General features: G+C 47.7%; 1 protein-coding gene across 3 annotated transcripts in view; it reads right to left on the bottom strand.

Annotated features, from left to right (window-relative positions):
• The window catches only part of CCDC85C (coiled-coil domain containing 85C), a 105,589-nt gene that overhangs the window by 17,124 nt on the left and 63,122 nt on the right, over positions 1-25,343 (bottom strand). For 2 of the 3 annotated variants that reach the window (XM_082761787.1, XM_082761789.1), the window contains exons 3-4: positions 16,165-16,203; positions 9,282-9,386 (exon numbers count right to left, since the gene is read on the bottom strand). In XM_082761787.1, coding sequence (XP_082617913.1) covers positions 9,282-9,386; positions 16,165-16,203 — 144 coding nt within the window. The remainder of the gene's footprint in view (positions 1-9,281; positions 9,387-16,164; positions 16,204-25,343) is intronic. The other variant, XM_082761788.1, reaches the window with a different exon arrangement.

The raw sequence follows: 25,343 nt of genomic DNA, 5'->3' as shown, positions 1-25,343 counted from the left end.
CCAAAGAGGATCACCGAAGCAACAGCTCTGGTGTCAGAAGGAAACTCCAAAGGCTACAAATACGGCCAAAGATCCTTTTTAATCTGACACCAAAAAAATGAGGAGCAGAGGCCTGAAGTGCCGCTGCTGGAGAACATCTGCGGCTGCCGCGCATCGAGCACGATGGCACTGCCATCAGGCCACGCTGCCTAATGAGGCCGAGCTGGCTCCGTCTAGCTGCGTGGGATGCGGTCCAGCACAGATGCTGAAAAGCCCCGCGGTCGATGCTCCATTCTTCCTACATATCTGGAGGAACAAAATTAATAAGAGCGTAACTGCGCACACTGGGAACTCCCGATAATGGCACACCTCCACAGAGGCAAAATAAGGCTTAAAATATGAACGCTTCTTAATAATAATGGGAATACTCCGGGATCCAAGAAGAAAAGAGTCTAACTGGGGATGACAGGTGCCTGTTCTTTTATAGGTTTTGGTTTGGAAATCTCAAAGAGGAACAATGAAATTGCAATAAACAATTTCTCCCTGATTACTCCAGGGATCTGAAAAGACACAAGACCTTGGTCCTGACATCAGTTTTCAATCTCCTTCTCCTCAATTATATTCTGTGCTTTAATGACATCCTCTCCTATCTCAGCTCCAGGAGAGTTATTCCTGCTCTTCAGAAAGGCTGCAAAAAGAGAACTAAGTTTCAAAACCCAGAGGAAAGTGGCATGCTGACTGTGCTTCACCAGCAGCCACAGCCCAGGCACTGAGACCCAAAGTGGGGCATGTGAGCAAACATCAGTGCTTCTGAACCTCATATCTTCTTGTCTCCTTTTAATTTTTGTCCATGATTTCCAAAAAACAGGCAGACGTTTAAGGTTCAAATGCGATTAAACACACCGCAATGTTCTAATGGCGTACCTCAGACAGTGTTACAGCTAAATGGAATCATATTAGAAGTTTTTATTGCCGAGGCAGAACAAGGAAAATTACATTATAGGCAGGCCCTGCCAGACAACTCTGGCAATAAAATTCCCAGGCATGAAGATTTATCTCACGGTGGCTTTGTGTGCAGCCTACTTACCCAGGTTGGAATTAAGGTTGGGCCCTTCTCTAGCTCTCATCACCATCCAGGTGCTGTACATCAATCAAGGTGCCCACGCTGCTCTGTAAATTGGGAACCGCTGAGGGACGGGTAAGCAGTGAGGCAGTGGCAACACGCCCACAGCCACGTGGGACGCAGGTGGCAGAGGCAGGCAGAACACGGGAAGTCTCCTCTGCCAGCCCCAGCCCTGGGCGTGTGATGCTCCGGGGGTTTGCATCCCTTCCTCCACTGCCGTGCAGAGGGGTTAACAGCTCAAACAAAGTGAGTGTGCCATGTGGCTATGAACCAGGCTGATTTCACTCTCCCTTCCTCCAAAGCCCCTTCCCTCCTTCCAGCATCTTCCCGTGCCCCTGGTGCTGTGCCTTGCTCTCGGAGGGGTCCATACCGATGGCACCCTGGCTCCTGGCTGGCTGCAAGGGGGACATTTCCCTCTTGAAATGACCAGCACCAGTTCCTCTGCAAACCACGCTGCCAAGTGCTGTATGCCCGAGCACGGGACACCCTTGCCACAGCCAGGGAGCGCCCAGCTCTGCTGCGTGCCCAGGCTGCCTGGCAGACGACCCGAAGGCACGGCGACACTTGGTTATTTCCATCATTAGGTGCCAGCTGTGTGGAAAGCCTGCTGGCATCCAGTCCTAACCAAGCGGTCCCTCCTTGTGCATGTAAACAGCAGCACAGTCCCGCGTTCCCAAATCCCCAGCAGGCTGTGTTGTACTGTGACTGCTGGGACACCCTGCCACCACAGACATGAGCAGAGACAAGTGGGATGCAATGCAGACAGACACCGGCTCCCTAGCACAGCGCCGTCCTGCTGGTCCTGGCCACCAGCAGGACTGAGTGCAGGAGTCACCAGTGCTTCCCATTAGCATCTCCCCTGTCAAATGGAGGGATTTTATTGCAGATGCTAATCTCCTTCAGCATGACTTAATTTGCTCCCTTTAATCATGGAAAGCAGCTGGTCACGGAGATGTACAAATCCATGAATTAACCACTGGATAACCAGCGTGGGAGCCGGGCTGTGCCTGCACTGCGCAGCCATCCCGCCAGACAGCGTGCATCTTCGGGGCCTCCATCAAGCTCACAGAAATTGCTTCAGCAACCCAAAGTGCTTACACGGCCCTTTTGATTAACAGAGAAACCATTTAACTGCTTCGTTGCTTTCTGAGCACAAACATTGAGGACAAAAGAAGAGCCGTCCTCCCCGCAGGCAGGGCACCCCGCTCGCTGCAGGGGCTGTGCAGGGGCACCGAGGGGAAGGGAGGCTTTCAGGGCCTGCTGAGACCGAATAAACAAAGCCAGGGCGTTGTTTGCCGCTGGGTCAGCATCTACAAACAGGAAGGGCGTCTGTTATCAGCCCCACACCAACAGTGCAGCTCCAGCCCTAGGAAACTCCTCGGTGCCTGCGAGCTGCTGAGACAGCTTCCTCCGGCTGCGGGTACGAAGGGAGAGCAGTTGTCCTTTGGTGTACGCCGTCAAAAAGCACCACTGCCAGCTTCAGCTGCCCCCCAGGCTACAAAATTATTACTGACGTGACAGATTGGGAGCACTTTCAGCCCGTAACCACCTGACAGAAACAAAGAGAAGTGCTCTGGACAGAACAAGCCCACGCTGCGCCCACGGACGGAGTGCACTAACTGCAGCTGACTCACAGGGGCACTGTCAGCACAACTATTTGGAGAGGTGCTGGCTCTCTCACCAGAGGAACATCAAGCACACTGGATTTCACAAGGAAGCAGTGGGTATTTTTAAGACTTCCCTGCCTTTGAAGCACATCCCCTGGTTTGGGGATGGCCCGGCTGGGAACGGCCAGGTGGGCAGAGGATGGCGTCCAGGTGCCACTTGTCCCCATGGCCACAAACCCCCTCCAAGGTCTCCACCTCAGCTTGGCTGCTCCATTGCTGGTGAAGCAGCCTGCTCCGAGGTCTTTGGGCATGAGGGTCTGCAGAGCCCCCGCATTTAGCCCAGACCCACTGATGGCCCCTGTCGTGGTTTAACCCGGCTGGCAGCTAAACACCACGCAGCCGTTCGCTCACCCTCCCCCCTCCCTCTCTGGGACGGGGGAGAGAAATGGAAAGTGAAGCCCGTGAGTTGAGATAAAGACAGTTTAATAAGACAGGAAAATAATAATAATAATAATAATAATGATGATACAATGGTGATAATACGAAAGTAATAATAGTATGTACAAACAAGTGATGCACAATGCAATTGCTCACCACCCGCTGACCGATGCCCAGCCTAACCCCGAGCAGTCCGGCCCCCTCCCCCCGGCTAGCCACCCCTATATATTGTTTAGCATGACGTCAGATGGTATGGAATACCCCTTTGGCTAGTTTGGGTCACCTGTCCTGGGTCTGTCCCCTCCCAGCTCTTACTGCACCCCCCAGCCTGCCCGTTGGCAGGACAGAGCAAAGGCTGAGATGTCCTTGGCTTAGTATAAGCACTGCTCTGCAACAATTAAAGCATCGGGGTGTTATCAGCACTCTTCTCATTCTAAGCCAAAACACAGCATTCCACCAGCTACTAGGAAGAAAATTAATTCTGTGCTAACTGAAACCAGGACAGCCCCATAGTTAACACACGTGGCAGTGAAGGTGAGAATGCAGAGCAGAGCATCAGGACACCAATTGTTCCCACCTCCCGCAGTTACCTGTACTGGTGGATGACGGATAAGGACTGTCAGCGTCAATTTTGCTCATCAAATCCCCAAACTTTGTCACTGCCCAACTTTGTGCTGGTTGGCTGCTGGGGGCAAAAAAGCCACCCACTGCTCAGAGACCCCACAACAGCGGCTGATGAAGGGCGGCCGCCTTTCAAAACGCATTGGCTTGTTCTCAGCCACTCGCAGTACGCTCTGAAGTTTCACAATGGCCCTCCCCGGGCTGCGAATTCTGCCTCTCCCCCCACAGACCTTTCATTTTTATTTTCCCTCCCGCAGCCTATTGCCGCAGCGGCAGAAGGGCCGCCGTGAATCTCTGCCTTTGTCTGCTCGGCGGCAGCAGCGCGGCGGTGCCAGCGGGAAGGAGCTGCCTCCTGCCATTGTTCCCCCGTGCCCACAGAGGCAGCCTGGCCTGGGGAGGGCGATCGGTGGCCCCTGCAGGGTGTCCTCCTCCGGCACACCCAGCGGGAGCAGTGAAACCCACAGGGCTCCTCCGGGTGCTGCCGCTGGCCACCAGCCCCGGCACAATGGGAGCTGTCATCTCCGGCTGTTTCAAACCTGGTTTTAAAAGCCAGGCTGGCTCTAAGAAGCCAGTCCAGCTCTCCTCCCGGAGGGGAATGGATTTACTCCCACGCGAGCCATGGGAGGGATGAGCAAACAGCAAACCTGCCCCGGGTGCCCCCCGCCAGGACCGGGCTTGGGCTACAGCCACGCTTCCCCCTGCTCTCTGCTAGTGCCAGGCTGGTGCAGGATAAATTTGGCAATGCCCCTGCAGGGAGCTGAGGGAGAGAGACTGAGTCATTTTCTTGCTGTTCCTCTGCCCTAACCCTCGTATCAGAGAGGACCGAGACCACCGTAGCTCCAGCTGGAAGAAGACAGGACTGGCAGTGGGTCGGGTTCAGGCGCCGTGTGCCCTCGCACCACCTCCCCTCGCCGCCCCTGCCGCCGGCTCGGCAGACAGCCGGCACGTCAGCCGGGGAGCCTCCCGGCATCCATTTCCCCCCATCTCACGGCTTCTCTTTACACCTACACACCACAAACATTTGGGTTTGTTTTTATCAGAACGTACGTGCCATATGGTAAACGGAATACGCTCTCCACACGCATCTTTGCAAAGCAGAGCTACAAAACGTGGCCGGTGGCGACGGGAAAGAAAGGGCAGGAGCCAGGCACACCAGAAGGAGCAGGGGCAAGTTTATGTGAGGTGCTGCAGCCGGGCAGCCTGAGCTCAGTCCCATCCCTGGGCTTTGCTTTTTGGAGGAAACAGTCGCTGGAGAAAAATGCCATGGGAGGCAGTGGCACGGAGATAAACCTCTGCTGAGTGCCTCCACCTCTCTGCTACTGCACCACTCCTGTCCTGCTCACCTGTGCTTTCCTCCCAGGTTTTGCTATGGGCTGGATCTAGGAAGGATAAAGGTGCTGTCTCTTCCCAGCCTGGCCTCTAGTCTTAAGCAGACTCCTGAGAGATACAGGGTTGGATACCTGGAGGGAGCAAATCTCACTTTTCTTCAGGAGGTACTTAAAGCAGGGGCTGCTAGGATAGGAAATGGCACCATCATCTACCTCTGTCTTCCTAAAAGAGAGAGCTTTGCTCAGCCCTCACAACAAAGCACACCCGTAGGCACTGATCCCTGGGGACTCGGGGCTCAGGACCTGGGATGACCCCAGGTGCCTTCCTCCAGCTCCATCCTCCCGCACTGGCAGGGAGGGATCCCCTCAGCAAGGGATCACGCCCAAAGCTGGTGCAGTGCAACTCCACACAAAACCTTACGGAAGGGGAAGGCAAGACTTATCTGAACCTAAAGTGACACCACTGACACCCCCACACCCACAAACACACTCCCCCAAAGGTGCGTGTCCCCGTGGTGTGGTCATGTCGCTGGGTCTGACACTGGGGACAGGGCCACCAGCCAGCGAGTCCCAGTGACAGCTCTGGCATTCCTCTTACTGATGGCATTTTTGGGACAGATTTTTTACAGCCTTCACGAGTCAGTGGTTATTATGGGCTGATCCTTATCTCAGAGCCCTGCTTACTCACCCCCTATAAACCCCAGGAAGCTGCTGCCTGTTGTCTCCCTCCTTTCAGGTACCTTCTCTCAGCCTTCCCCCAGAACAGGCAGATGTTCAGACACGATGGCACATCCCCTGCAACCCCGCCGCCATTCCCCCCTTATCAGGGATCGGGTCTTCCAGCGATGAGCCAGCTGTGCCATGCCCTTATCAAAGCACGGAGCTCCTGGTCCTGATGCAAACCACACACCCCCCGGTGTTTACCCAGTTGTTTGCTGTCAGCTGTGTCTCCGGTTATCAGCACGGGCCATTCCTGCATCCCTGGCTCCAGCATTCCTCCTGGTGCTTCATGTGGCCATTTCCATCCCCTAACATTTATTTCCATTGCAGACCTCTGCAGTTACTTCCACCAGCGGCAGGGTTCCTATTACAAATCACACCTACACTGCTAGTAGGTTTTAAGCCTAAGCCAGCCAGGCTAGCTCCAGTTGTTAGTAAAAGGCTGGATCACTTTTAACAGTGTTTTGTGCCAACGTGGATAAACAGCTCCTCCAGGCAGCTTAGGAGCTTGCACAGGCTGCCACAGCACCCAACAGGAGGCAGACACCAAAAGGACCGGAGAAACAACAGGGACACAAGCTGCGGGCCATGCCCCAGCCCCAGCATTCATCCTCAGCTTTGCTTAGAGATCTCCAACACTCCAGAAACCAGCAATGGAGATTCTACCTCTTAGCAAATGAGTTGCTGAAATGTGGCTATTGGTAACAACATCGCAGCCTTGCTGCTGTGGGTGCGGAATTTCCTTGTCCCCCGTGCCTTCTCCTCATGTCAGGATCATACCCGGCAATTATTAGATGTTAAGCAGTGAGTAAGGTAACTTTACAGAGAGAGATCCCACCTCCCAGTCTTCATTCATCACTAGATAAATGATGGAGAAAGCCTGGGAGAGAAACAGCTCCACAGCAATGCTGTAGTGTTCCAAAAATTAAATACTGCCTCTCAGTATGCATCCCTGGGGGATCCTGGAGCACTTAGCGCCATTTAACTTAGTGATAAAGAAATGCCTGAAATCCGTGCTACGGGGTGGGTGACCCAATTCCTTTAGGGCAAAAATGGAGGTGCAGAGAGGTAAAAAAGCAAGGCACGTTCACGGGAGGAGAGTCCCTCCACGACGGCAGACAGAGATTCCAGTCCTGATCCACAGAACCGTGCTGACAGGGCTCTTCTTCCCCTGCAACTGCCAATTACCTGAAACTGACATTTTTCTTCTAAAACTCCGTGTTACCTTAATATAATTTCCATCTCACTAACCAGAGGTGAGACCATATCAATGGGCAATCCAGGCTCCTCAGGCAATGCCAACAAACAACAATGCAGGTCGGTAACTCCCCCCTGGTATTGTTAAAATCTCCAGACAAGCCGTGAGCTGGATTAGTTTCGAGGACAGGCTGAGCATCACCTTCTCTGCGCTCTCCAGACTCAGGTCTGAGACTCCCTGGTAGCCAACAGCTCCCCAAGGTAAATCAGAGGGCTGCTAACCGGAGGGCAGTACCTCACCCCAAGCGCTGTCCCATCCACATGACAGAGCCACGAAGGAAACACATACATGGGTGAAAAAATCTGTTTCAGGTACCACAGAGAACCAAAGTACAAAGACAAAGCAACAGCCCAGGTGAACAAATGAAAGCCCAAGTTCTCCAAGGATGTGGTGGGGTCATTTCCATCAGTGACACCCCAACACCGAGCTGGCTGGTGGATCCTCAGCAGTACAACACTTACAGGTAGCCCAAAGTCAGCTCCTGTGCCTGGGATGTCACTGGACTCGAGGATGAGCTGGGCTGGAGGCTGCTGGTGATGGGAAGGATCGAGCCAGCCCAACCTGCTTGCCTTGGAGCCTGTCCCTTCCCTTGCAATGGCCTGGGAACTAAGGCCTGGGGCTTCTACTGGATATTGGTGACTGCTGCACACCACAGAGCAAATCTGTAATTGTCTGCCTGCATGAACAGCCAGAGTGTCTGCACAGACTGCAACTGTGAGTGTCGTCTGATTCTGTGTCCTGAGCACACCCTGCTGTCCATGATTCGGGGTTCATTAGAGAAAACAAATGGTTTCATTAACTGAGGTACGTCAGGGCTGGGGAGAAATTGAGTGATGCCTGAGTGCAAACGCAGTGACAGTGAGGGATGTACCGAGTAACTTCCCAAATACTTGCACAGACAGAGACAATGATGAAACCCTGCACAGATGTGACAGGCGTGGAGCCGACACCAATCGTCCACCATCGCTCACCTGAATGAAGCCTGTACACACACAGAGGAACGATTTCACACAAACTCACGCCTGCTGTCAAAAAAGGCTGCAGAAAAAGGCAGGTATATCTACATGCCAACTTTCTGGGAGGTGCCTAAGAAATTCAGAGAAATCTGCAGGGATTTGCGATTGTTCTCTTTCATCACAAAAACAATGTATCTTATCAAGCCCCAAAACAAAGGGATTTTGGTAGGAATAGAACAGAGCAGGCAGAGCAGGCTCCCCCCAGGCTCCTCATACAAGGGAAGCGAAGCAAAATGCCCCAGAGCAGCTCTACAGGGAAGGCATTTCCCAGGCCAAACCCCCTGTGCCCTCCTTGTAAAGTCTCCTGGCTGCTACATGGGGAACCAGGAAGAGGATATTCAGCCTTCCATTTCATGTACGTGGTTTTGCCCTGATGTTGGTTTTTGGTTTTGGCTGGAGGTTCTCCATTCATTCCGGGCTCTCCTTTCACACTGCGTGGAGTTTTATCTATGTAATCTTTCTTAAACTATTCCTCTCCCCGCCTCATTTACAACTCTAAAAGGAATGCTAAACACGGAGAAGAAAAGCAGGCAGCCAATGTACAATTGTCACCAGCACAGGTGGTGTCCCAGGCACTTGGGTAAACATCTGGAGGACAGTCAGCGTGCGCTGCGGGGCCGCAGGGAGGAGCCCCGGCAGCAGCACGCATTTGTCTTTTGCAAGAGCCTTCTCTGCCTCTAACCACGATTATCCTGTCATGTGAGAAGAAGCAACACAGGCAGATCTCAGGAAACATAAACCTCATTTGTGCTACAGGAGAACCTGAAATGAAAGTCCTAAGAACTTAATCACTGCAGCAATCCTGACTGCACGTTGTCAGACTCTTGGCACAGCATTTCTTGCGTCACCCAAGAGTGGCTTCTTGACAGCAGGCATAAAGAGCATTTATGAAGAAGGAGCGGCAGGTGTAACAAGACTCACCCTTGCTTTAAAATATGTGCAACAGTGACTGTCAGTTAGCCAAAAACCTGCACAGGGAAGTTAACGATACAAAATGTTCGGAGGTAAAGCACAATGCTTCCAGGGGCTCCCCTTCCTTCAAACAGCTGCAACTTTCAGCTGGGTTTATTTAGTACACCACTGGTTTCGGGATGAGCTGCCCCCTTAATCTCTGTGTGCAGCCCCCTGGTCTTCGCCCACTTCCCAGGAAAGCTACAGCTCTTGTCTTATAGGCAAGGAAAGGGTTCTTACGTTTTGCAGGGCATCTTGATACTGCGGCAGGGAGGACAGCTGTGACTCGGAGTGGTACGGAGATAACCCTTTCCTCAGAGTCCTCAGATCCCCAGTGCTGGACTGCTGCAATGACAAAGACAGAAAACAGGACAGTCTGTATTAGCAAGGAGAAGGGAAGTTGTGCCCCTTCTGCTGGATTAGCTTTTCCCACAACCACTTCTTCACAGTGAGCGTTCCCGTAACTTCTCCCTGCACCAGCAGTTAAAGCAACCATTAGTAGTAAAATGCTTTTCCCATGCCCACACCTGGAGAAAGCATTTGCAAGCAGCTGGAAGTTAAATTCTCAAGGTCTATTCCATTAAATGATACAGCAAGAAGGCATTTTTAATTTACCTGAGCTCATACATGTCAATTAAAAACATTTATTAAGATGCAAATGAAAACAGTTTTCAGACTCCAGATTAAGATCAAATCAGTAAAATGAGGACACCAGGAGACATTTTCTAGATCTTTTTCAAACAATGTTGGCTATTGCAATCACCTGCAGGTGGGCAGCAATGAGTCTGTAAACAGTGCTGGTGTAATTCACTCCAGCTTGCAATAGGTGTGTGGCATTAACAGTTTCCTATTTGGCTATCAATTAGTGTGCACCCACAAGCCCTACAGAGCGGCGTGTAAATAGAGGTAATCTATAAGACTCGACAAACCACGGAGATAAATGTAATCAATCCTCAGCACTCAAAGGAAGCAGAAGCACTGGGTGTAAGGAGAGCCTTAATCTCCTCAGGACAAAGTTTCTGCCTCGTGTTACTTGTTCTCTCACTCTGTCATTCCAGAACAGGACAGTCTTAGAAAGAGAAGAGTTCCTCCTTTATGAAAGTACACCCATAAAAAGCCAATATACAAGTAGCCAGAATCAAGGGCCTGGGAGAAGATCATATCTTTTTATTAGCAATAAATATCCTCATTAACTTTACATATTTTTAAGAGTATAAAGCAATGCACTGTCCTTCATTTTAAAGCTATAAAATCATGATCTTTTAGATTTTTATGTTCCATTAAGGCTTCTGACTTGCATCTGCCGCAGAAATGATGTTTTCCACTTCAAAAGAACCAAAGAAAAACCACTGGTGCAATAAAATTTAACAGGAAGTCTCATAAATCAGCTCAACTGTATATAAAAAAACCCTCAGTGACCCCAAAGGCCTGACCATAACCAAGACTTCAGGGAGTGTGGCTGCGCACAGATCTTGGAAATACGGAGAGTTCATTTCTGTTCCTTGCTCCCGCTTTACAGAGAAGAATGAGTGCCTTCAGACTGGATACATCATTTTCCATCAGTGTCAGAAACATTTTCTTGTCGCCACGTGTTCAGCCTTTGTTTTAGTTCAAAATGCTGTGTTCTGGAGGAAAAAGCATCCCGTGTGACCCGTGTGTTCACAACCATTCCGGCCTACTCGGCCTATCGACTTTCATTTTACAAGCTGTGAAGGGAGGGACGGTTTTCAAGAAAGTCATCACGAGAAATGGATGCTAGTCCTGCACCACCCATCCGCTGGGAACTGTTGTATCTCAGAGTTGAGCGAGGTGGAATGGCTTCAGCATAGCAGATTGCTGGGATTCCCTTGGATTTACAAGGCGGCATCGGAGAGGATCACGGCCTACATTTCGTTTGCATTCCACGACAGTTGAAACAGAAGGATTTGAAGAAGGAGATATCTTCTTCTGTAGCTAAAAAGTGACAAAACTGAGCTCCTGCCTCCTTCATAAATCCTTTTGGAGGATGGTTGGAAGGTCAGAATGGAAGGTGATGACAAGGTCTTTGTTCTTCTGGCCTTGTCCCAGACCTGTGACGTGCAGGGGTCTGTTGGTGGTTACACTGAAAGGATTTTAACCTGGCTGGTTCTGCTCCCACTGCCCTGCTGTGTGCAACCGCTGCTTCCCTGCTGTACGTGTACCGGGAGCAGACCTCCCGGAGAGGTCCCGACCCTCTGCTACCCACTCCTTCAGCGTCAGTCTGGGAGCTGATGGACCCCTCCCTGCCACCTGTGACGAATGGGCCCTTGCACAGGCAAGGGAAAAGCAGAAGAAAAGAGCATGGCCAAAATGTGAGGCTGGAGGTGTTTGCCAGAGCCCCCCGAAGTCAGAGACCTCCTCAAAGGCTGTGGTCCGTAAGGACAAGCACTTCATCCGTGTTCAGAGCCCCGCATTCATCCACATCGCTTCAGACTTCTGCAATCAGCCCTGGGACAGGCAGTGCGGGGAACTGGGCGTGCAGAAATGGGCATGAGAAAGAGATGAGGTGGACAGATGTTTCTGTTCTCCAGAAACTTGTTCTCTTAAGCCCCAAAATCTTCGTGGGTTGACCTCTGTTGGACATGGCATGTGCTTCATGGCACTACAAGTTGTCCTTGCAGAAGTCGAAACACCTTGCCCATCAGAGGAAGTAAGGACACCAGAGCTACGTCTGGTCAACGCACAACACCACAGCGGCTATAAATACGCTGGTTTAAACTGATTTAATTTAACTGACCTATGCTCCAGCCTGGAGCAAGAGTCTGCATTAATTTCAATTTGGCTTAAATTGGTTCAAATTGTGTTGGTAAATACACAGACACAGTCAAACCCCCGCTCTAACAAGTGTTTATAATGGATTAGTTCAATCGCTTTTTTTAAACAAATCCCATTTAAGACAGTGCACTTGTGTGTGACATAACTATTGTTAGGCTGTTTCAGTGACTGCTGCTGACGAATCTGACCTAATGCATTTAATTTGATGGAAAGATTCCCACTGAGTTCAACAAACATCAAAACAAGCCCTTAATTAAAGAAAAGAAAGGGGGAGGGGGGGAGGGGAGAACAACCCAAAACAAAGGAAATAAAAGAAATCTAAGAAACAAAAATGTGGGACAGAGATACACCCAGAAGAGGAATTAGATGTTCTGGACATGGGGTGGGCTTGATAGAATCAAGAATCATCATAATCTGCCATTACTTATAAGGTATCTGCTGTCGGTAGGAAAAGCCAGTCCCTCTCCACTCACTGCTGTGTTACTTTTACACTTTCTAGAATTTGTTGAGAATCACATCTTACTCTAAGTAGTTTTTACAACAGCCCAACAATCACAGTTCTGCACTATTTATTTTTCTTGCACTAAAACCAAAAGTGCATTTTTTTGCCGTAGAAGGAAAATTGCTTTTCCTTCCTTTTTTAAATTAAAATGGTGTAGTGGTGCATATTCATCAGACCTCCCTAAACATTTACACATTTGCTGGGCTTGGCTATCAGCGTTGGAGCTAACCAGAAAAGGAAAGTGAATCCCTCATTAAAAAGCAATATGACTAATGATGCATCAGAATGAGTAGCCATTACTCCACTTAAATCTAAATTAAAAATCCTGGTATTTGCATTGTCAATTCACTCACAAAATGAAATTTCTTATTACCTTGCCCAATTTTCATTACTGAGATGTAAGTGGATCCCAAATTGCTTTTCTAGTCAGAATGGCATTTTAAAAGTACAATCGCTGATCATCTCTGTTCATCATCATTGTTGGAGATCATCTCAATTAATGTGCAACATGTCTATAATAAATTACCCTTCAGGTAAAATCACTTCACATTTCTGGAGTTCCAAGGAATTTATCAGCAAAATAATTTCCATCTGAACTAAAACTTGCCATGGGAGAGTGCTTAAAGAGATTGAACTTGGGGGGAATGTCTTCTAGGCTGAGGTGCAGAGAAATCAGGGACATTGAAAGAAAGAGAAACAGAAAGATCTGAGACATATTCATTCTTAACCTGTTCAGATTTACAGCTTGCACAACCTGAAATACCCTTGTCCCCAGCAAAAGCCAACAACTAGGCACTGCCTACTCTGGAGTAGCTCTTGCTCTTTTACTGTGAATTTTCTTCAAATACTCGTTTCATCCAGATGTTAAAAAATAAATAAAATAAATAAATGAAATGGAAAGGAAACAGAGAAACATCTGCCTTTCGCAGCAGTGCAGCAATGTGAAATCTCCCTCAGGTCTACCCCAGTGCTGCTCTATGTTGTTGCCTCCCTTCACCGGCTGATGAAACGCCTTCGCCTTCAGCACAAACCTGTGCTGCATGCTGCCACGCTGACAGCCCCACAGTGGTCCTCCAGACACAATAACTCTTTATTATCTGCAAGTAATGACGTGACATTTATCACTGCATTTTTCAGCTAGGCAGAACTTGAGCTGACCCCGGGATATACTGCTGTTGGACCAAAGCCTGAGATCTTTGTCAGCCCTGTTATGAAAGAAATGGACCTAAACGTGCTCCTCCTGGCAGGGAAGGGAGTTTTACCGACTTGTATCAGTGAGAAAAGAATGGGACCAACAAACCGTTTTTTGTAAAAATGGACTGCAAACCCAACTTTCTGTCACTGGACAAAATGGAAGCAATTTGATGATTACCATGGGTAGAAAGCAGTAAGCATTTTCCATATAAAACAATTTATCGTTTAAATATTTTAGTTAGAAACTAAGGGCTCGGTGCTTAACAAGTCCTACAATTGCATTTAAAAAAAAATCAGCAAACACTTGTGCCTATCAAAGCTTTCCATTCTTCCAGCAGGGAGAAGAAATGGTGGCCTCTGACTTTTTGACCTGATGTGCTGAGTGATTCAATTTGAAAATAACACAAATAACACAAGAAGATGGATGGTGTCTGTGGTATTTTAAGGTCAAGGTACTATGAAGAAACATTTATTTTCCTTTCTGTTTCTGTCCAGTAAAGTCAGATCAGTGCTATGTCCATGTTGAACCAACTGTGAAGATAAAGCGTTGAAAACTTACGGACAAGTCAGACAAATTATCTTTTCTGTTACACTTTGGTGCTACTTCTGCTGGAAGGGAGAAAAAAGAAGGCAAGCATTTAATTCTGAAGCACTTTGATCTAACAAAATGGACCGTTCACAACAGAAGTTAAATTCAGTAAGGGGCAGAAATTTACTTGACAGATATTTTCAGTATTTATGAAAGAGATTAGAAAAAAAAAAGGAACGATTTCAATTACAATTATGTGCTGAAGTGACTGAGGAAAATTAAAAAGCGACACTGTCAGCTTCCAGTAATTCATGAATTAGCATTCAAAACAGGGTCGTTACATAAGTAGCCTTTAATTGAAAACACTATTTTCTCCTTTCACATAAACTGTAACAGCTGAAGGCTGAACAGAGGTTAAAAAAAAAGGGGGGGAATCATAAGCGATCGGTTTGACTCTGTGCCCTACAGAAATATTAAAGCCTTTACTTCACAGCTTCCCTTCTCTCTCCGGACTGCAGGGTCACCTTGCAGCAGCTCAGGTGTCTGCCCACGAGCATCCCGTGCCTGCACGCATCCCAGGCACCTGTGGAGGCTGGAGAGATGTGATGATGAGCTGCTGGAGACCCACATCCTGATGGTGTGCAGTGGGAGCCTGAGGGACAGCCCTGCCAGCACCCAAGGATGACGTCTGAGCTCCTGAGGTGCTGCTCATGCCTCTTCTTAACTCATTTGTAACCTCCAGCCCTGCAAAAGCTTCCTCTCATCGTCCCCATGCCATGCAGGAGAAAACCAAGCACCAAGCCAAAGGCCAGGACTCCTACAAAGCCTCTTCCAGCAGTAAGCACTTCTGTGTTTACCCCTGAGGAGCCCCTCAAGGAAGGCATGGACAGACATACAGAATTAAGGGCAGGATCAACCACCCGTGAGTCACCAACAGCAGCTTCCCCAGGGGGAAGTCAGCTTGGAGGCTTTACAATCATCAGCTTTGTTTTCCTACAACATAGACCCACCGGCACTACGTTCAAGAGATCACACACCTTAAAGTTATTAACATTTTATCTCCTAATAAACATAACTTTAGAAGAAATGATGTATCTTAACATGAAGCACAACCAAATGTAAAGCAATATCGTGATGAACTCAGTATTTGCAATAGAAGATATCTTTTTTGACACCAGTGCAGAAGATTTTCTTTGGGCAAATGAATAAGCCACGCTGACACCCAGCCCTTAGAGAGACAAGCAATTTCCATTTTTTAGCGGTTACTTCAATCTTTTACAGGATTTCCTTCACCTGTAATTTTATCATCACAATGAAACTGGTCCCTAACAATAGGGCAAAGGCATCCCATACTGACCATGTAGGCCCAGAAGGATTTGGGCTTACAGTTTGGGGAATTCTCTTTATGAAAAAATGTCTATATGGGAAAAAAAAAAAAAAGTCATTCTTATTTCATATTCTAGTTTTACCCCATAAATCTTGGATGGATAAAAAACTCTGCTGAGGCCTTTTTGATTGAGGTTTTTGATTAAATATACTTGGGATGAGAAAAAGGAGGAAGGTTTTGTTTCAGTTCACCAGGTTAGGCTGCCTTCGTCTTTACGGACTGCTGTACTGCCCATTACCTGAATTACTTGCCTGTCGCTGCAGTATAAATTCTTAAACCTACCGGCAACAATTTTCTACACCATAATTGTTCCTGTAATTGAAACTGCCTCAATTTTGATGCTCAACAACCCATTGTTTTCAACCGGGTAATTAAATGGAAGGTTTAGCTTGAAATCTTTTCCTCTTATTCCAAACACACGCTGGTCCCGCAGCGATTTAGCTGGAAGTACCAACTTCTCCTCGTGTAGGTAAATGGCTTTGATTTGAAGTTGGTCAAAACTCCAGATTTTACTAACAAATGTCTTTTGCACAAGTACAGGATTCAAATCAAAAATAATTAGAGGCATATTTAATACATTCAGACGATTAAAAAATGGAAATCGCTAACATTAGCATGTGAAAGAACAAGCAATCAGAGCCCCGAACAACCAGCACCAGTATTGAAAGGCAGCCCCCAGATCCAAAAAGCTGTTTGCGGATGCATTGGCTTTCTCTACCTTACTGAAATTTCGTGGCAAGCTGTTGCAGTCAGCCAACTGGAAGGGAACAGAAGAACATTATACAGTTAGAAACCTAAGCCAAAATAAAGGTATTTTATCATCCCAGATAAATTCTATCTTTACCACAGATGACCAAAGTAAACTGTTTTTATGCAACATTTGACAGGATAATGCTACTATTTGAATTTCAACCCCCTTTTCCCACATTAACGAATGAAGTCTTGTAGAACCCATTATTATCTGCACAACCATTAACATCTTATTGTCCCACTTCTGAGCACGCTGACCCCACACAGAGCTGACTAAGTTTAATCACCTTACGCTCGCTCACAGCTGCAGATATTTTACCATAGCACAGAGCTGAAGAGTACTATCAGAACAAACCAGTCTGTAGGAAAAACCTGGCCCAAGACCTCTCAAGTCCAGCAGAGCAATAATTTACATTGCAGAGGTAAAGCAAAGCAGAAACACAACTCCAGTAATGTGAATGAGATGCTGCAATAAGTCAGCAAAAAAAAACTGGGCACACTATTGCTGATCCTCATGCAGGATGCATGAATAGAAACCAGGGTATGAAACCCTGCACATCCTTGCTGTCCATGGGACTCAGCACGGCACACACAGCCCTGCAGGACTGCTTCTTTTTGTGCCCTCACACGTGGGCAAGGCATCAGGACAGTGGCCCAGGTCTCTCATGGCCTCACCACTGTATGTTAGTGACCTTTTCAGGCAGACCTGTGCCCTGGTGACCATCCCCTACCGCATGACCTTGCACAAAGATTTCCTCCTTATCTCATTAACAAGTGTTTTAGGGTCTCGTGCACCAGGAAGACGAGGGATATGCAATTTCACTGTGTGAAGCTGGCTAATAATTGAATTAAGGTTCAGTAATTGCAGTTATCACTATAAGACATTCAAGCAAAAATAAGCTCAGCAAAGCACACATCTGACTTTAAGTGCACGTGAAGAGTCCCATTAGCTTCAACAGCGTTTATCAGGCTACTTGGAAATTACACACATGAGAGTGCAGTAAAAAAATCAACGTATTTGATTTCTTAAGAACGCTGCAAATAAGAAAAAAAAATAAGGGATGAGATTAAAACTATTTAACATCTTCCCCGTCATGCAATAATATGAGGTTTCTGTAACAGGAGAGATTAAATTCCTTTACACTGGTTCATATCCCACTTGTACACACAGAGCATCCAGGGATCGTTCCTCCGTCTGGTGGCAAAGGCTTTAGTGGTCTTCCGATGCCCCAACCTCCCAATTCCCTCTCTGGTGCCCAGCCAGCAGGTCACAAGTGCAGCCTCAGCCAGTTTCATCAGTAAAGCCATTTCCAATTGTTCTTGTGGAAGTTGACACAGTGCAGCCCAGGAATTAAGGTGCAGAGCCCTCGTGAGCAGCAGCACAGATCCATGAGGATGCACTCACGTCATGCCATGGCTGGATCCTGGCCATTCCCAAAAAAAGTGCCAGAATAAGCATCCCACTCCGAGCTATGCTCTGAATTTCCCCTCATACCATGAGCTGCATGCATGCAAGTTGAAGGGGCAAAGCAGCAGATTTCATCTGCTTCCAACAGTGAAAACTGGAATTCTCTAATACTGGGGGAGACAGCATTTTGGGAAGGGCTTAATAAATACCAGGAGACAGTCAGGAAGAGACTTCACAGATTTTGCCATGTAAAACCACTACTGGGAAAAAAATACTTTTTATTTCTGTCTCAGTGGGCTACAGGCAATAAAAGCAGAGCAAGTTTCAAACCTCTCCATTCTCTGTAGCAGCTGAGGTAGGGAGCTGTAGTGTGCTGTTAATATTCAACAATGTCCCTATCTTTTTCCTCTTGTTTTAGACCAGCAAAGAAATATCAACCCCGTAACTCATGGGAGGCTCAGATAATCAGCTCAGACTAAATTGCAGTGCATAATTGTAATCACACAACTGGCAGGCTTTGCTCAAATGAGAGCATGGGCTGGCACGGCTGAGATTCAACTATTGCAGCCTCGAACCCAAACAGAAACACAGCTCAACAGTTAACAAGCCAAATGGAGCTATAACCATTGACATCCAGTGTAGCCCGCATCTGGTCTGCGGCTTGTAAGCAGTAAGTTCAGGAGTCCCCAACTAATGGAGCCCATCCATGGCTCATCAGCAGCAAAATCAGTCTCTTCGTTAGCAAAATCAACGGAGAAGCTACAGAATGCTGCCCCGGTTCCACCAGGCGAGTAGATGTAGATGTGGATGTAGTATTACACACGTGAATGAACTTACTGGAGCATGCCCTGGAGTCACCTTTCATTTTCCTCTCTGTACTACAGGCAAGGAGGCCAAAGGGAACCACCGCACCTCCTCGCAGAAGCTTGGCCTAAGCAGTGCAGATGGGGTTCCCTTCAAGTCACTCCCCACATCCCATAAAATGAGGGGGCTGGGAAGGCAAAGACCTGAATCCCCTTCTCATAAATTACAAAAGGTCCCCGCAGGGTTAGGTCCTAGCTAACACTGGGACCAAGCTGGCTGAGGACTTTGCTGCCTTTTCTCTCTTCCTTTAAGCAGTGCTCAAGGCAGGAACCTCAAGGCCCTCTCGAGGGAGAATCACCTCCCTCGCCCTGCAGGCCACGCTGCTTTTGATGCAGCCCAGGATACGGTTGGCTTGCTGGGCATTCAATCTGGCATTGAACTTCTTGCAGAAGTCTGTTTTTAAGCCTCTGCAGCTATTGCTTTGTTTGTCTTTGAAACCACTTTTCAGTGTCTATCAGATTGACTGATGGCTGAGAAGCTGTGTACTTTGAACCTCTCTACACGTTGTAAAGACACAAAATAATGCTACTTCATAGCCTGATCTAACTGTAATTAACAGCTTCTTTCCTGACCCTGTCCTCATAAACACAAAAAAGTGGAATCTGGAGAAATTATTACAAAGCTGGTTAAGCACAGGATATGACTAATCCTGCATTTCACAGCTGGAGGTTGAACTGAGCCTCATTAAACCCAATGTTCTTGCTCGCCCACAACAGAAACAAATGGGGCATGGAAGATCTTTGTGTGTGTGCACGGCTCGCTCATACTCGTACTCTTCTACTGAAAGCCGGCTCCAGTCCTTTGAAATTTTTGAGTTAAGTTGCAAGAAATGATATGATAATCTTACCTTCAGAAGATTCAATAAGCACTGTGTGTTTCTGTCTATCTGGTATTTGCCTTCTGTATTCAGGACTTCTTGAATTATATTTCGAAGGTTTGGGGAAACTCTATTTCTATGTGCCAGGAAGGTTCTCATAAAATCACTTGTTTCCACAGTTTACAGTCCCCAGAACACACAGAGCATCATCCTGCCTTCATTACAAGTTTAAAAAGTCCCTTTCTGTCATTGACTCTGCTTTTCAGAAGTGCTCCTACCCATGAATGGGAGGCAAACACCAGGAGAATATTTATTTTCATAGGTAGCAGCCCAAGACCCCGATGTCCAAAGTCAACAGAATGAATTGCACTGTACCAAAAGACTTGAAAGTATTTTGGATGCAAGTCTGAGGCGTCTTTAAACTGCTTTTATAAAAATGTACACCTTGAATTTGGGGGAAAACCATTGTATTCAAGAAATAGATATTATTCACTTAAATCTCAAGTCCACTTATTTAACAGAACATCAGTTGTGTCAGTCAATCCAATCTTTTTAATTCATAAAAGAGGGAGGTGAAATGAAACACACTCACAGGCTGTTTTTTTATGCCACGTTTTCTTGAAGCATCTGCTGCCACAGCTAAGGAAGCTATACTGGGGAGGGGGTCTGTTAAAATTTCTTGCATTTATGCATGCAAGTGACGCAATGCAATTAGAGGCTTAAATCAAATTCTGGAGAGCACAGCAAAGAAGGTCTCAAAAAAACACAGTTCTGTGTGAGCTGTACCTTGAAATGCGTGGAATTCTGTAGAAAGCACCGTTATTGACTTGAAATGAGTATTTGGATGCAGACCCAAGTATGTATGTTCTTTTTGATTAATTAAAATTAGTATGCAGCTAAACATTTACACAGTGTATAAAAACAGTAAAACAGTAACCTGGGTCTTCAGTATCCTGAATTTAAATAGAGACTAAATGCATTGGAAAGCTTTCATGTCTGACTCACTGTCTGTTACAAAAAAAAAAAATCCTATTTCCCTTGTGATTCCTTAAATTAAAGCAATTACACTTATCCTCCTCACACACAAACAGCAGGCAGGCTGTGGGGAAATGAGACAGGTTTGCGATCTCGTTCCACTTGTGGCGAGCACGTGCAGCACGGCCGGCACGAGTAACGGCCCCGCCACAAACCTGCTGACCTGCAGCAAAGTGAGAGGCCCCGGCGTCCGCACCTGATCCCAGCCCTGAGAGCTAAGAGAGAAGTGCACAAGCAGGGGCTGGTAATGGCAGGCTCGGCACCCACGAGGGTGATAACAGCACAACAGGGGAGCTGGGTGCCTTTCCTTCCTCTCCTCCAGCCTCCCTTCCTCAGGAGGAGACCCAACTCCGCTAACTGCACTTTGTGCTGTGTGCTGCTAATGGCTCCCCAGCTCTCTTAAATCCTGGGCTCCATTTTTGCCTCCTCGTTTCCAGAACAATATGCCAGAATTTGCTTGCTGGGTGCATGTTTGTGCCAAGTGCACGTTTGCTTAAGAAGACTTTGGGCAGTCTGTGGACTCCTTCACCCACAGCTCCTTGTTCAAAAACCACAGCCCGATCTTAACAGCAGCGTTTTCAGGTGTTATTTACTATCATTTTACTATAGGTACAGCTGCGGTCTTCTTGTAACTCAGTCTAAGCCCACAATTTCTTAAAATAAGTCTAAGCACCATTTTCAAGATGTTGTGGTGTTTCCCAGTGCTCCTCTCAATCCCCATCAGCAGGCAGGCAGGCGCTGAAGCGCTGGTCATACTGGTCTATGCGGCGACTTAATTAACTACTCAGATGTTCCTGATAACTCCCAGGGGTTGTCCCCTCCCTAGAGAAGAATTTCTCCTATTCCTGCTCAGCACAAGGGCTCCCGGAGTTTTTCCTGGAAGGTGCTTCGGGACCTCATTGTTCAACGTCCGGTTGCTCGGAGTCTCGCTGCCTGCCCGATACGCCTGCTCCCCCCAAAGCTTTTGCAGAATAAGGTGTGCAACACGCCTCGGGAACCTCTGAGGAGGAAAATGCACACCTGCCCTAAAGGGAAAAGCCAGCCTAGGCTCAGCAGAGGCAAAAGAAGTTCTGACAGCACACAATACACAGGGTGCACTTCGTTATGAGGAGAGATGAGCACATGAAGCCTATACATTTCGGGTTTAGTTAAAAGTGCACGATCCTTGCTTGCCCCTGTACAGAATGATCTGAAAATGTAAAACAAGGTGGGCTATGGCCAAAAGCTTATCACTGTTATTATCTCTAAAACGCATGCATTAGTTACAAAACTAAACAGAACTGACCTTTGGAGCTCCCAAAGCTGTTAAACACAGGTTTCTCTGATTTTGAGGGAAAAGGGTGTAATTACAAATTCATTTTTAGTTTCAGGGGCAGTGTGAGTTGGCTTAAAGGGTTTATGTTCTACTTGGGCACTTTCAGCTCAGAGGAACAGAAAGCAAGTCCGGTCCCTCATCACAAGGGTTATATCTTAATAACATGGACGGCACCCTCACCTGCTGAACCACAGACTGCAAAGGAGAGGTTAACACCAGCTCTGTGGTGCACTCCCCACAATAACGCAGAGAAGAAACAGGACTTCTCCCACACGATGTGCTGCAGATTAAATCCATGCACACAGCAGAAGGTAGTGCACTTCTTCCCTGGAGAATTTCAGGCAATAAAAGGGATGCCTGTGAAGCTCTCCAAAGCCAACACCCAACGTTCCTGAGAGCTGACGTCTGTGTTCTTTACACCTCAGCTAAAACTTCGGAAAATAAAGTTGTCAATTAAGCCGACACACCAGAAACATACCTGGATTGCACCTCTCCTATAAAAGGAAGCTGGAAAGGAGCCAGGGATTTCCACCACACCTTGCCATGTAACAATGCCAGCCACGGTGAGGCTGCAAGCAGTCCCTGACACTCCTCAGGAACCCAGTGTGAGCCTCTCCCCTTGCTCCTGTGCTTGTGGAGGACAGAAACCAGTTGCACTCGTGAGACAAGTTGACACTGTCAGCCCCAGGACGCTGAGGAACCACACGAAATGTGGGGTCCTTGCCACTGTGGTTACAGCACAGGTGGCTACCAGCACGGATGGGCCTTTTGGTTAGCGGTGTTTGCTACAGCATCTCTCCAACCGGCACAAAGTAGGGCAACAAAAGCCGTGCGTCGGCAGAACTGCTGCCAGGGGTTTTGTCAGCACAGCGATGTCAACCGAGAGCGTCACTTTCTAGATAACACAGCCGTGACAGCAAAACTATGTGCTGTAAGCCTGAGTCAAAGACGGGCAGAAAACCGGAGTCGTATCTCCTCAGATAAAGGAGAAGAGGAAGAGCTGCGGTTGCTGACGGGTTAGCAGTTTCAGAAGCAGCTCATTTCCCCACTGGAAATACACATCTCCTTCCCTAAAAAGCAAAGGAAGTCAAAACCAAAGAACCCCATACGCGGCTATCAGAAATAACATCCACTTCTCCCTTTACTTTCCCCCCACTGCGCAGTGTGGCTCACGAGATGGCGCCTCCTGCCCCACGAGGAAGGAGCAGCTCTCTCCATTAATCTCTCCAAAGGAGTCACCAGAAGGAAAGCAGCGTGAATCACGGCGTGCTCGCGCTGCTGATAGCACATACACACGAGGCAGCAGCCTCAGCATGGGCTGGAGAGCTCTCCAATCTCTCGCTGAGCTTTCGCTCCAACGTGCTTGAGGAAAAGGAGATGTCAGGAAGCACAAGAAAAAGTGCACGCCGCAGACCCCCGCGCTGCCTCGGTTCTTTGTCTGAACACAGCACGAAGTCACTCATCACATCTTGGCGTAGCCTCTCATCCAAGACGCCGGAGAAGATAAAGCAACAAATCTCACTCGGGATGCACCAGCCAGCAGAGGTGCATTGTGTCACCAGCCGCTGCAACATAAATCCTCCCGTGAAGCTCACAATATCATTTGCAGCACCAGGCTTCTCGGGTTTCTCCGGATGAAGCACTATTTCAGCTCTATGTTTAGCACTTGGAAAGCAGCCAGGAAGACTTCCATAACCACCACTGATTTGTTAATCCCTTAATGCACAGGCGCTGTTTGTTACTTGGGACGTCAGGTTTCATCACTCCTCAGCATGGTGGTGATAGAACTCCTTGACACCAGACTGCAAATATTATTGCAATGTCAATACTCCCCGGGAGGAAGCCAAGCTGAGTTAAAATGTGACTTCGGTGTTGACAAGCCAGTTTGGCATTGCCGAGTTCAAAGTGCCAGGATCACCTGGCAACTTGAACAACAAGAGAAAGTTTGCCAGGATCCTAGAGTCTTAGCCCAAGATCCGCATGGCAACAGCTAAACACCTTCCAATCAGATGAGGCACAAAGAGCACGGTAAGTGGATTAAACTTCCCCGGAAAGTGCTGGGAACAACATGTACATATGCATGCGAGTGTGTCCATATATGACTTTTCCTCATTTTTCTCCCCCTTCTTTTCTATAGTCTGTGGACTCTGGTAGAAAATGAAGTTACAACCGGTGAATTTCACATTAGGCATTAAAAGAGAAAAATTCCCGAACTAGGTCTGTAGCATCGCAGGCTGGGAGGCAATGCAGTTCAGGATTCCCAGGGAGTTCACACAGTGGCGGCTTCAACATTTCACCTGCTGCCCTAAGGAGAGCTGTCTGAATGCTCACGATAAAATAGAGGTATTTCCTGAGCACCATCTAAAATAGGTTGGATCCTGGTATTTTTGGAGGGCTGTTAAGACATCACATAGGGACTGCACAGAGCGGCTGGGCCAGGCTGGGGCCGGTAGCTCCTGCGGCTAGGGAGGCCCCTGGCCCTCTCCAGGTCACAGAGATATTTTCAGATAATTTCTCTCCTTCCTGGATCCAAACCTTTGTAGTAACACAGCCCAAAAGGTGAGGACAATTGCAGACAGCTTGTGTGCTCAGTGGAAAACACGCAGCCTTCGCACTCGGGACAGAGCAAAGGCAGAAGGGCTGAGCCAGCCAGTAATTACCACCACGTCTCTTTGACCTCAGAAGGCAGACACGACCGAGTGGCGTGCTCGGCCACAGCAGGACAAAACCCAGCCAAGGGCACATCGAGCAGAGCCTGTCCCCAAACCCTTGCGTGTCCCTGGCAGCTGCGCACGCACAGCCCATCTGCTTATCGATATCTCCAATGGAATCGTCTCGGGGCCTCAGCCAGCACCAGCCAGTGCACGGGCTGGGAGAAAGACAGAGGGAGTTAAAATTAAATTAGCGATTGATTAATACTTGAAGCCACTCGGTAGCTGTTGAGTTGAGAGTCCTTTGGGGGTTTTAACCGTTCCGCACTCTGTGCTTCATGCTACCGATCGTATGGCTTGCAACGGCAACAAGAATACCTGAAACGTGGGGCAATTTTACAAAAAGCTCACAGTCTGGTTGAAAAGCGGGTTTCAATAAAAAAAAATATTTACCAGAATTATTTTATTGAAATCTCAGTAAGCACATAACCTTCTTTTCGATTTTATTTTTAACAGGGATATTTTAGAAATAAAACAGAAGATACCAGAGCAATCTATTTTCAGACTCAGTGAAATGCAAAGAAAAACATAACAAAAACTTTTTTGATTTTTTTGTTTGTTTTTTTGTCTTTTTTATTTCTAGTCCTTATACTTTGGATGAACCTGGAACAAAAGGATTCTGAAAACTCAGTGCCTGAACAGTGTAACAGGGAAAAGATACAGAGAACAGGAGAAAAAGGGTAACTCTTCCGCTGCTTTAGACAGTGTTTCGCTGCTTTCTGAAGAGCTGCCCCTCTTCACACAGAGTGCTGTGTTTTAAGGGGGATCCAGGGGACATATCAGACTGAAGGATTGTTTTCTTCTTGCTGCTTGACATTCCTGTATATAGATAGGTAAGCACGAGCAATGATCAAAAGCCCAGCAGCACGTGGAGTAGACTTTGAAGGACGGATGCAAGCAAAAAGTGCCAGTTTTGAAGACGTCTGTTCTGCTTTCAACACGATCACAAATAAAAGCAGGGAGCCAGCACTGCACAAAAATACTCCCAAGGCCGCCC

This window comes from Aythya marila (assembly GCF_965140915.1).
Source record: "Aythya marila genome assembly, chromosome: 5".
Taxonomy (NCBI): Eukaryota; Metazoa; Chordata; class Aves; order Anseriformes; family Anatidae; genus Aythya; species Aythya marila.
Note: the sequence above shows the minus strand (reverse complement) of the source record. Positions and strands in the feature narration are given on the sequence as shown.